Source organism: Pecten maximus, chromosome 19 (assembly GCF_902652985.1).
Source record: "Pecten maximus chromosome 19, xPecMax1.1, whole genome shotgun sequence".
In the NCBI taxonomy this organism is placed as follows: Eukaryota; Metazoa; Mollusca; class Bivalvia; order Pectinida; family Pectinidae; genus Pecten; species Pecten maximus.
This window is the reverse complement of record NC_047033.1, coordinates 4,950,350-4,964,467: the sequence shown is the minus strand read 5'-3', so window position 1 is coordinate 4,964,467 and position 14,118 is coordinate 4,950,350. Positions and strand designations below refer to the sequence as shown.

The following is a 14,118-nucleotide window of genomic DNA, read 5'->3' as shown; positions in this document are numbered from 1 at the left end:
TCACATCTATTGGTTTCACTTTTCCTAACCGATTTTTAAACTTCTTTTATTGAGAATGGTGTTGCAGCCTTCGACTTCGGCGGATTAAGCTTATTTCTCCTGATGTACGGGTCAGTCAGGTCACATACACGTGCCATCAAGCTGCCATCCAATATTGCATAATAATTCTTACCAAGTTTGTATTATTTCCAAAGGCAATTTACCAAATTATGCTAAAACATTGTGACTTTCCTCTACAAACTATAGTAAAGTTAACCCCTTCCCCGGGGTCATGGATATTCAAAATCTGGGTTAAACGCCTGGATATCCTTCCGTCTATGAAGATTATTTGATTCTACCTTATTTGGGTCTTGTGAAGATTATTTTGACATTTCAGTCAATCGGGCCGCTTTTTGCCCTTTGACCCTCAGTACCCTGGAGGATAGATACCATATAATTCATACTTTTTGTTGACCCTTGGCCATAGAAGATTCCTGCAAAAATTCACTGAAATTGGTATAGGGATTTCTGATGTAGGGAAAATTCAATTATTTTGATACAAGGTATCAAGTGATGAAAACATCGAAATACCCATCAGGAATCAAGCTTGAAATGTTACATAAAATAAAAGTGCAATCGATGATTGCAACGCTCACCGGCAGCAGCAATCACACTATGCACCCATTTTTATTTATGTATAAGCATGTGATTTCCTAGTTATTGATGTTGCATTTATTATGTTCCTTTTCCATCAAAGCTGAATCATAATTTTCATTTGTTGGCATGCAAGGTTTGCTGGTGGTTATACATTTGTTTCTTTGTTAACAACATGCTATTAAGTAACTATAGTGTGTTATACCAAGAGTTTTAAGGACGCATGTTGAAGGGTATGTTGTGCATCTGCGGTAATTTATTCCAGGAACAGGTATATCAGCATGCTTTCCCTCCTTGTAATAATAAAATTGAATTTCTTGATTATCAATATAAGTGGACTATTGTGATAATGGTAACGCTAAAGTGCAACTGGAATTAACTTGAACAAATGAGAAAGGTGTGATATGTATACTTTTTGACTTATAAGCTTTCCAAAAACCAAAAACCCAAAAAGTTTAAAGTGGGTTTTGGTCCCTTGAGTTTTGATATATTTTGGCAGATTTGATTCCCGTGACCTTGAATTTGAGGTCACTGTCGTTCACTCCAGCACTCCAAAGGTCCAATATCAGGACTCTTGCTTAGCGAGAAAAATGAATGAAGTTCAAGGTCATTCATTTAAACAATCTCGATATCCCTTCATACCAGCATGCTTTAGGCCCAATATCAGATATCTAGGTTCCTATGGCGCGGGAAGGATGTCATAATTAAATATTTTTGCCTAGGCAAAATTATTTTTGCCTAGGCAAAAGTAGAATATTGCCTAGACAAAAATAATATTGCCTAGGCAAAATTCGATTTTTGCCAAGGCAAAAATATTTCTGCCTAAGCAAAAATAATTTTGCCTGGGCAAAATTCGATTTCTGCCTATGCAAAATTCGATTTCTGCCTAGGCAAAATTCGATTTTTGCCTAGGCAGAAATAATTTTGCCTAAGCATAAATCGAATATTGCCTAGGCTGAAATATTTTTGCCTAAGCAATATTCGATTGCTGCCTAGGCAGTATTTTATTTTTGCCTAGGCAAAAATATTTAATTATGATATCCTTCCCGCGCCATAGGTTCCTAGGTTACCGAGTGGAAAAGTGGAGAATGTAAATTCTTCAAAACAGACGTTGGACGACGCAAAACGACGGACAAAAGGTGATCAGAATAGGTTAATTGAGATTTCGTCTCCGATGATGTAAAAACTGTATACGAACAAGCACGAAGATGAATATTTCATTATAGCGGCGAAACAAGAAAGTGAGATGGAGAGTTCTACAAAGGGATGTAACTCTTATTGACTCCAGTGGTAGGTGTTACAACATTATATTGGATTACATAAATTCAATAGAACACAAAGACTTTTTTCTGTTTGTTCATACACATTTATTATCTTACCGGTTTAGTAAACATTACAGCAACAGGAGTATGGAGAACTGTGTCGCTATCCACTTAGCACCGGTTTCATAGTTCATATCATGCCTAACATTTAGTACTCGGGAACAAGTCGACTACACCTACAGTTGAATACTGTGTTATTTCCCTTCTGCGTCGCAATCATATATTATATATCCAATATTACATTATAAATATTTTTTTAAAAATCAGTTGTAGTCGTCTTACACCATTCGTGACAAATCTGATTCTGGTCATTCAAACGCATGTATGATGGTACATAATACAATTGCAGCAAAACGTGTAAAAGAATTCGAGGACGTTTTCAATTCTAATTTGGAGATATGATTTGTTTTCTTTGACATTATGAACACATCGAATAGATATTCGAAATTCGATATACATTTACAACTAGCACATTTCCGATAAAAATCGCACTATAGGTAACATGCCAATGACATCAAACAATGCTTCGTGACATACCCGAAAATTTTCGAAAATATTGACATAATACCACCAGGAAATAAACTGAATCAAGAGTCCTTGCTCACAAGCATTACAAAGACTTGGAATCACGTGATCAACATAGATTTCAAATACTTAAAGATGTGCTTGATATATTGAGCAATGCTAAACACATGTTTAGTTTGATGTTAACCCATAGTTAGTAATCATCCGTGCAAAATATTGCATATAAGGCTAGTAAGAAGGAAGACCGGAAGTTTGATTTTACACATCACCTCAACATCTCGTCATTCCGTTCATCAATGGCTGCCTGCGTCGGTTTATTACAACCGATGCAAATATTTGGGACTTGAGAGCAAGGACAATTGTTAGTGCTAGATTGATATTTTGACGTGAGTCGTCGGTTCAGTCAATGGTGGCGTGGCAGGTGATGAATCCGTTAATATAATATGTTACTTCGCTGGCCATTTGTATATCTTAGATATACCTCAGTTATTCTCGAATACATCGAAGTTGATATAAGGTTGAACTAGTATCTCTCATGACTGACAAATATGTTGTCCATTAGATGTACTATGCCATTCATGTCCCAACAGAAAATTATCAACTCTCTTAAAAACTACTTCGCAAATATAGCACACATTTTTATAACTTAATCGTTATAATAAATCCAGTTGACATTAGCACAAACATTAGCCTACACACACGTGACACAGCCTATAGTCGCCGTGTTTAATGCTATCAATCATAACAAATAAAGGTACCAATTGCTCCTTTACTTTACATATTAATACATTACCCGTTTTTAGCCCGAACACTTGTTGATAAAATGTTACTTTTATCTGTACAGAAAATTATTTCTAAATCATTCAGTTACTATAGAACTTCGTTAAACCGGACGTATCTTAAGAAGAAAAAAAAAGAGAAAAAAACAACAACTTAAGATGGCTTCTTCTTTGATAACAATTTTCATTAAAAAATAACTGAATATTACATGTGTGTAAATATGTTGTTTAATAAGGTAAACCCTCATTACCGCGAACTCTGATAACTCAAAAACACTGTTTAACTTGAAATAAATATTCACTTCCGACGCTAAACAATCTATGTAAAATACCGTATACCAGGTTGCCTCGAATGATAGGAATATCTCGTTTTTTTTCAAGACTCCCACTGCGTACGAGTTAACGAGGTTTGACTTTAATATATATAGACATACTACATCGAGGTTTGGTATCGTCTTAGGCTTGAATAACATTGGAAATGTTCGGATTATCGGAGTATTTAAGTCCGGTTTAACGGGTTCCGGTGTATCGACTTGCAGACACACACTCTGTACAACGGTTTTTAAAATAATTCATGATATATATGGCGTATACATGTAAACATGGTGCAATAATCGCTACATTTAAAAGTAATTTACATATTAAGCATCTCACATCCATATATAAATGTTATCACGTTCATAGTTTCATACAATAGAAGAGCATATACACGGCACGTGCACCCATAAGTTAACAAATTCAAACACAGTAACACTGGCATTCAGACAAATATTCCGAGAGCTATCAATACTTTGTACAACAGAACTATATTCCCGTCTAGCACTCAATAATTAGCTTCCATAATTAACACTCGACCTTAGTACACATACGTTCTGCTAAGCATTACATTGTTAACATCTCAAATAATAGGCCCATTGGTCCTGTATTGCTCACCTGATGATTAAGCTTTAGGCGAAATGGGAATGTTTCTAATTTAAATTGGACTCGACGAATTTTAAATGGCATAACAAAATACCTACTAAACGTTTGTGATAACAATATGGTAAATAAAACAACACCCGTAACTGTTTCGCTTTAAATATGTACAATCAATACAATATCTGGAGACGCGGTGGAAAGAGGTCGAAAAAGCAGAATGAGTCAAGACGCTCTTCAAACAGTTGCTAAGATAATTTGCATGATTTTTTGTTAAGGTATTCTTCATTGACCTGAGAGGTCAAAATCTATTGCAACATTTCGTTCGTTTTCTTGCTACCAACCAGTCATGCTCTGAATATCACAGCTTTAAATACATTCTTTAATTGAGGATCAATTCCATTCATCCTTCTATCAGCAGTATATAATAAATGCCTATTTTTAAATATTGAATCCCCTCCCTTGGATGCTCCATGCCAAATAAGGTCGAATTTCTCTTGAAGAAAGAAGATCTTACAACGTTTCCTTTTCTGGGCTCAAAACAACAATTGACAAAAGTTGAATTTATCACAAGAAGCTCCAGAGTGGCTGAAATCCATTCGGCCATTATAGAGTAGTAGTATGTTAAAAGAAAAGTTGGCACCTGGCAGAAGACGATGGACGTTGAGCCTAGTACACTTTGCCTTTGGGGCTGGGCTAATTGATGTATGTAGATTTGGAAGACTTTGCCTTTTGATTCGAGGGTAACCATAATACTAGATCGACACAGATCATAGAGAAAATAATATATGCAGATATGATTAAAACGTTTTTGTGGAAAAATAATTTAGTTTTTGATTTAAGTTCACATTCAGTTTTGATTCTGTTGTATTTTCATGACATTTTTTTCATTTTTTTTGATGATCAATCAAGATTCTATCAAATATCACTGACAGTTCAATACATTAGCACAGAACCAAGTTATTTTCACTTTCAGAAACATACCCAATTACACACAGATAATTAGTAACCTTTTCACACTTGACATTCACACAACTGTACAGTATACAGGGACTGAGGTAGATGTCGGCTGTACAGTAAGTGTTTCTCGTAAAAGAGAGAATCATTATATTACTTATCACGCCTCACAATACTACGATAGTCTGGTTATCTCCCTTTAAAAACATTAATGGTTTTATTTATTACAAAAACGTTGGTGTAGCAGGCATGAACAATAATTAGAATGTATCATCATATTGACATTTTCGTATCATTAACTCACTTGAAAGTTTAAAATTATTAAAAAAAATACTGAATTTACTTTAATATATCTGCTATATTGCAGAGAAGAGAAGATAGATGAAGAAGAAAGGGAGATAACCGGACTAGTTAAGTTTCTAAAGATCTATACAACAATGTTATCATACACAATTTCACTTAAAGTACACAATGACAAGAATTCAAGAATAAAATTAAAAAGCCTGGTGTCTTCACTTCTCACTTTGTAAATATGACAATGAAATAAATACTGAAATACACCTTAGATCTGTCTGAATATATCAACAAAAATGGTCTCCAGTTTCTTATAAAGTAATATTTTGTAGATTCTCTTACAGTTATCCACCTGTACAACTGGTAATTTACAAAGGTAATGCAGTATTCATCCATTTACTGAATACAGAATACAATATGTAGAAATACAACATCAAATTTTGATTGCAAACCAAATCTAAATATCTTAGATATATAAATATCTTATCCGTACCGTATTCATCCACAAACAGGTCCCTGCCCACAAAGAAGCCCTCATCTTCATTTCTTCAGAATAATTAATTTAAAAAAAAATCTTCAATTTTAGAGAATCATCAAATAAAAAAAAACACAAATAAGCTTAAAGAGGCTCACAAATATGCTCTCCAAAAATGTTAAACAATCTTTTTAAACAAGTGGAGGGGGGCTCATTTGCGGATAATTACGGTATATTCCAAATATGGTCATCACCGGTACCAGTTTTATGATGCGTGAGTCCGTGCTGAATATATTCCAATGCCTCAATTGGTGGTTCTGATGCTGATACGTTAAAGCTTGTCGTCCACATTTACATAGATTAAAGCGTCACATCAAAGTGTATTATTTTACCAACACAGCTAACAATTAAGTCATTATTGCAAAATAGAAAAATGGCAGATTGCCAAAATGATAAACTGTTCCTTATGTTGAGCTCAATCAGACAAGTTCATTACTGTTACAGGTATATATAATTATTATTTAATACTTTATATAATTATCTATACATTTAGCGGTATGCTTTTAAAACCTGATCACCTGGTTACAATTAATCTTTTAAATACAATACGATGCAGAGGGATTTTCTCAATGTTACAAAACAGCATCGCAAATTTTATGTTTTGAACATTATATTGTAAATTTTATCTGCGTCATGAATTTTAAGTCAAATACTTTTGATATTTAGCGCAGAACTTCACTGTTGTTCATAATTCTACTGGACAGATCGCCGTGTTTTAGAGGAGAAAAAAAGAAGAGAAAAAAAGTAATTTGTCTGAATTAGTTTCACAGGGTCAACGTGCATTGTATTCGGCAGTTCTACATTTATTTGATATTAAACGGCTTCGTTTGAGGTAAGGATGGTCATTAATCTTGTAAATTATACAGGTCACTGATAGTATATTTTACAATTCCAGTTCAGAAGTACTCATAGTACTAAGCATACCCAGTACTATACTCGGTTTTCCAGCAAAAGTCAATACATGTGCTTTAATGGAGTTGCATTCCGCTACAATAACTGTAACCACTACATATACCAAATAATGAATATTCCAGAATAAACGTGTACACTGATCGATAAATATTATTGTTTCAATGTAAACCTGTAACAATAGCTGCTTCCTACCGACTCGGCTAGGGAAAATTTAGCAATAGTAAGTCAGGGGTCTCAATTACGATCCATAGCGGAGTCGTTGGAACAAAGATAATGAACTAGCAATTCTCTGTTACATTTGTATATAGCGATAGAATGGATGCAAAGAAAGGTTCATTTTTAAATGAACTGTGTAACGGGACTTTCAATGTGGATAAATAGAAGCAAAGTTTTGAGTAAAAGTTTTGGGGTCAGTTGATCCATCACTAAATAGGATAGACAAATTTGGATATGGTTCTATACGTCTGTAGACCTATTTAACTACTTATAGATCTCTTGTAACGTTAAATTGGTTTGTGTAAGTTGTTAGTAAGTAATAAAACCAACAGGGATTTAATACTTATCATCAAAGTCATACTAGTTGTATTGTGTTACCATGGCTATAATGTTGGACTTATCCGTTACGTTTATTCATTAATTGTTCTGATTTTATTCATTTTATTTTTTTTCGTGGAATAAGGGTGTTATAAAAAGGAATCTACCATGCTATGAAAAGCATTGTGACAGAATGTGACTGAATCTCTATTGGTATTCTATTCAGCCTACATTTTCATAAATAAAATGGTCATCAATATGTTGCTATTTCATATACGATTGATAAAAAGACATTTAAAGGTTGCTTTACGTTGGCAAGCCTTTTGGAAACGAAAATGAAAAATTTGATAACAATTTCATTTATTTCTTCTTAAGAGCCGGAAAAAAAGATCAAAACGTGTTCCATATATTGTAGACCATATGTTTTTCTGTTTGAATTTTTCAAGTTACTTTGACTCTGTATAGGCCTATAGTTTGTCAATTGTGACGTCATGAATAAATATGCAAGTATGTGACTTAACTTTCACGTTCACCGTAATAATGGGAGACAATTACTGCTATACTTCTGATACCAAATGTATTCAGCATTTCACTGGGGCAGATATGTTATGACCCAAGGACATTTTGCATTTGTAAATTGTTACGTCGATAATGGTCCAAAAATATCATAATGGCTTAATAAAATTCACAAACCTCTGAAATCACAACATTTTGTCCAACAAATATGTTATTCAACCACATGTCTATGCAGACCTCACATAATGTATCAATTCTGCTGCAGATATCCGAACCACGTGATCTTACGTACGTGGTGAATGACACAGAATATAACTATTCTCCTTCCAGTTGTCCAGCTTCCAGTCACGGTATGTTTTACATTCTACAGCGCCCAGAACTATCAATGCTCCAGTCGAGGTTGATTTTTTTTGTATTGGTCTGATGAAAGAATCAGTTGAGAGTTTTTAAAGATTTAGAATTGAAAACCTTTTTAAAACTTCCTCTCATAAGTAGTGTTCCCCTTCATTGAACAAATCTAGTAGATGGGGAGGTATTTCATTTGAATGGTCAAGACGTATACACAACACCCTCTCAGCATGTCTTGTACTAATTGTCCGAAGATCGGTGACCTTCATTAATATCTTAGCCCAGTGGACAGGTTGCTGTGGACGCTTCACTGCCACGTAGCGTTTGAAGGCACCTAAAACGTCATCTTGGAGTTTTTCAACTGCTTCTGCTTCTTTTAAACCGGAACGATCTGCAATGAAATTACGTTTTGGTATGTTGAAATGTCTTGATTAACTTAAAACATGTAGCTTGAACATAATAGAAATATATGACGTTAAAATTTACGTTAATTACCTTTAATGTTAATTATTTTCATTTTATTGGTTTCATTATTATTCATATGCAATTAATCTATAATAGAAATATATATATTGATAGGTACAAATTAGGGAATAACACGGAAACCAGTGCTCAGAATTTATATTCTTATATTTCTAAGATTTACAATAGAATCACATTAAAATTTACCTGATTGCATGAGTAGAACGGCTGCCAATAGAGCTAACTCTGTCTTGTCGAGGTCCAACTTCGCTAAGCCGACAGCAAACTCGAATATTGGTTCCACGAGAATTCCCAATCCTTCCGCTTTTATCTGGGACTTATGCAAGGTCATACCATTGTGCATTGTTAGTGTCTCTTGCTCTTGGTCATACTTACAAGCAGCTCGAAGACACATTATCTCCATGCAGCAGGATTTCAAAAGTAAAATTTGGTCATCTACAAATAGCTGAAACAAAAAAGAAAAATATATTTAAAGATTGAAATGGTTATATACCATCAATATATGAATGCAGTTTCAGTAGTAATGAATAAGCAGTTTTAAATGCAGAGAACTATTAAGAACATAGTACTTTTTTGTTGTTGTATGGCAGCAAATATACATGTGTATATGTCGATATCTGCACAATGAATAACAACTATTAGCAACAAACACGCTACATAAACACAACGCCTCATCAATGTGTCCTGCAAACGTTCTACACAATAGTGGTTCGTAGACCAACATTTGGTCAGGCAGTAATTCGTTTTTGAAATATTTTATATAAATGATGATTATGGTGATCCAATACGTTAATATCAGCTGGATACCACCGTAATGCTTGTAAATATTACTTATCATTTATTACTTTGTACTGTGATATTTGACACTTAACTAAGATATATTGTATTAAAGTATATTTGTATATTGATGCCAATCAATATATTGAAATGGTCGATTTTAATCTTATAGGGGTACCAAAAAGGGCATTACTGACGCGTGTGTGATCCCAGCTCAACTCTTCATATGGCAAGAGAGGGTTCAGAAGAAACAGAGAAAGAGAAGAGAATACATTCATAGGAATGCAAACTAAACTCCACGTGCAGGAATAGAAGTACAGGAACCATATAGATCTCTTTGCATATGAAAACATTTAAAACTAAGGAAATATTATTCTTCATACAGGCAGAGAAATTAGTTCCGTAGAACCGTATCAAGTTTGCAAACTGGACGAACACAAAGTAAATGATTTCACGCAGTGTCACACAAGGGGATCTTACTCTTCTAATAAAAAGTGAAGAGGTCTTTTCAACCCTTAAGATGGGTAGGAAGACGAAAGGAATATCATAAAATCAACACGTAACGAACAACGCATCCCCTCAAAATAGAAGTGACGTTAGAGAAAAAACGTATTTATTTAGAATATTTTGGAACCTGACATTTGAAGATGTCATCATTGTCTTGTTAGCGCATGAGTAAAAATATTCTTTAGAAAACCATGAAGATTTTGAAAATAACTGTACAATATATGCTATTTTACTTAATACCTATTGAAACAAATTGTTTTAAGAAAGGTTCACCGTACGTTATACGACTGAAGAGGGTATTTTTTTCTATAGATGCGCATTCAAGAGATACACACATTGTATTAATCCGTTTTCTGCCAACAGTAAGCCAGCTTTTCTTACCAATCGGATGAAAGTATTTTATCTTCTGTATACGTATGATAATGGAGAAATCATGCTCTCCAAACCAATGCAGCTGAGCTGATTATTTCTACCATAAATTCTATCAAAATGTCATGGAAATACACTAACGATCTCGCTATCTCTCGCGAGAATATCCATCACGTTTGTTATCGCTGTGTCTGGAATTTGACCACGAGCGTTATCACGAAGATTTACTAACATGTAAGTTCAAAACATGTTCGGCCATTGATTGATAAGTTTAGTAAGGGTAGAGATGGTATTTTAGTAATGTTTGAAATACCAGAAGCACTTTATAAGTGGGTGAATGATTTTCAAGATAAATCTTTCCAGTGGAAAAAAAAAAATAAAGTAAAACCTATCACATGTATGAACGTAGTTTTAGATGTTAGATGTTAAGATTGTATAGTTTGCTCTGACGAAATGGGTCTGTAAAAATACCTGGAAAATGTACCATTGTATAATTTGCTGGATCATAAACATCATGTAAGTCTCATTGATTTTCCTGTCTATTTATCCTATATCAAAATTATTCTGATAAAATGTTTCTTTGTTAAACATTTCTTTTCGCATGCTTGTACCAACCTATTAAAAAACTAAAATAACCGCCTAATTTACAAGACTATCTTTAGGTTTATTGTATAAAGAGAATACATGGTCAGTGTCTTAAAATATAAGATGTATTTTGGCGAGGGTAAAGAAAGACAAAAGTGGCGAGCCTTGGCGAGCCACTTTCATCTTTCTGTCCCGAGCCAAAAATACAGCTTATATTTTAAGACACTGACCATGTATTCTATTTATCCTGCAACAATAAAAGAAATAATCATCAAAAATAATCAATTTGAAGTGAAACGGTGTCAAAAATGACAGAAATATGTTCGCCTTTTAAACGTTGTTTCACCTTGAAGTAGGTCAGTCAAATTGACGCACGTGCTAAGATTCCAAAATACTGCTGTTTTCCGTCACTGCCGTATACAGCAAAAATATATATGGTGGGTGTATTCCGACAATGCGGTGGCAGTTGCAGGATAAATAAATATATATATATTGATGGGACAATCATTCATATGATATACAAAAAATAGTGATCCATAGCAATTGATTTAACGGGTTTTAAGATGACCGAATTAAGCTACACAAGTAAATATTTAATAATATAAATAAATGCATATCAGAGAACAATAATACATATGATATATTCCGTAAAAGTCGATTGGGGTTATAGTAGACATACGATTTTAACCAAGCCATTTAAACTTATTTACGTGGAAAACATTTGAAACATTTCTGATATCATGATACATAAAAAAGCCGGTTTTAAAATACCATTTCACGAACATTTTTATTACGTTTAACACAATATTTCCATTTGCTCTACAATGTCACTTGATTATAACCTCAACAACAAAAATAAAAAGGTCATCACATCATAATTCTCGTATAGGTGTTCGTGACGTCGTCACATAATGACGTCGTTTGTTTGACGTCACAATATTAAGTGTATTTTCGACGTCACGAAAAATACGTACTGTATTATTAAAAAAAAACCCGACTGATACATTTAACTTGCACCGATTTACGCAGTTCAGTTGCATAAAGATGAATATTCTCATGGTGGAATATATTGGTTAAAATAATGAAATTTAATTGATTAATTCATCAACCTCCACGAATTTTACACGAACTATTTTTTGTGGAGTACGATCTGTACTTTTTGGTATATGTAACATTTTATTTACATGTTTTTTTTCTGGAATACATTACATTGCATTATTTTTCTTGTTGGTGTATTTCATATACAATATTTTTTATAGGTTTGTAGGGGCTTGTTTTTTTCTATTTACATATTTGATCTGCACTTTTTTTTTTTGTTTGTACCGATTTGCTTTATTCTATGCGTACATATTTCTTGCATCTATTGTGCTCTTATTTGGCATTAAATACAATTGGTATAGATCAGTTTTGATTAAACGTTTTTGGTTATGTAAGTTTCGTATAAAGTATTTGGTTGCATCAGTTTCGTATAAAAGTATTTGGTATATATTAGTTTCGTATAAAAGTATTTGGTATATACACACATGTATCAGTTTCGTATAAAACTATTTGGTATATATTAGTTTCGTATAAAAGAATTTGGTTATATCAGTTTCGTATAAAAGTATTTGGTATATATTAGTTTCGTATACAAGTATTTGGTATATATTATTTTCGTATAAAAGTATTTGGTATATATATATTATTTTCGTATAAAAGTATTTGGTATATATTAATTTCGTAATAGAAGTATTTGGTATAAAAAATATATGCTTTGTGTATATGGTAACTACAGGGTTGTTAGATTCAGTACGCACTAGTCTACTCGTATATTATGCTATGGGCAACGCGTAGAGATAAAGACTATGTATATTATTTACACACCACGAAGCCAGTAGGCACTATACATAGATCGATTGACCCAGATACGCTGACCACTGGTCAGTACAGATAGTACATAGTTATACATATAATTAATTTCACTATAGCTATAGTTTGCAGGAGTTATTATGATGTTATTAAGCACCGGTCAACAAGTGCCAGTATCCACAAAGCTCTGGACATTTGGCATTAGGGCTGGGCAGTAGATAAAATGGTGTAGATTATCCGAATTGGCCATGTAAATAATAGCCATGATAAATTACATATCAACAACGGCCTTGACCTGGCCTGACCTGAAACTGACCACTGTCCACCACTATCTCAGTATAATTTATAGACTTCCATAAGGCCGTATATACATCAGCCCAGTCATGCATAATGTGATATCACCAACGGATCTTTTGTAGTAGACCATACATGGCTAGTCCTACTCTTAAATAAAGCGCAAAAGTTCGACGGTATATACAAACATTTAGGATGTAAGTTTTGCGTTAGAAATATAAAGCTTCGTAAAATAATCACCATACTAAGTACATACTTAGCAACAATGTTTGTGCATGTCCTCATTTAGCAACGAGAAAAAAGGCTAAGGTCAGTTTTAATCCGTCGTATCAATATGGAATTATTTGCGAAAACAAAAGATTAATTAAAGCATGCATACACATCTGAAGACATATAAAGAATGGAATGTTCATTGATTTCGAAAGAAAGGGACACCAATAGGCATATAATTATAATACAGTGGTGCAGTATACTTAAAAGCGAAACAAACATCAGGAATATGTTAGAAAAGCGAAACGCAACGATAGAAAAACAGGCCATCTCAAAACAAAAACAACAAAACAAAACAAAATAACAGGAACAAAGGTCATCTCAAAACAAAACGAAATAACAGGAACAAAGGTCATCTCAAAACAAAACGAAATAAACAGAAACAGCAACAGGAAAACAGGCCATCTCAAAACAAAACGAAATAAACAGAAACAGTAACAGGAAAACAGGCCATCTCAAAACAAAACGAAATAAACAGAAACAGCAACAGGAAAACAGGCCATCTCAAAACAAAACAGAAACAGCAACAGGAAAACAGGTCATCTCAAAACAAAACGAAATAACAGGAACAAAGGTCATCCCCAAATAACAGGAATGATAACAAGAACAGAAAAAGGTCATCCCTAAACAAAAGGAATTATACCAAGAACAAAAAGTATTTCCTGCAGTAGATGAGGTTTGGCAAGCAAACAAATCTATGATGTATTTACATGGA

At 33.6% G+C, this 14,118-nt stretch overlaps 1 protein-coding gene across 1 annotated transcript in view; it reads right to left on the bottom strand.

The window, feature by feature from the left end:
- Nucleotides 1-1,976: 1,976 nt before the first annotated feature.
- Nucleotides 1,977-14,118, bottom strand: part of LOC117317400 (thyroid hormone receptor beta-like) — a 41,401-nt gene continuing 29,259 nt past the window's right edge. Inside the window, exons 6-7 of the mRNA XM_033872213.1 lie at nucleotides 8,940-9,198; nucleotides 1,977-8,661 (exon numbers count right to left, since the gene is read on the bottom strand). Coding sequence (XP_033728104.1) covers nucleotides 8,408-8,661; nucleotides 8,940-9,198 — 513 coding nt within the window. The 3' untranslated portion in view covers nucleotides 1,977-8,407. The remainder of the gene's footprint in view (nucleotides 8,662-8,939; nucleotides 9,199-14,118) is intronic.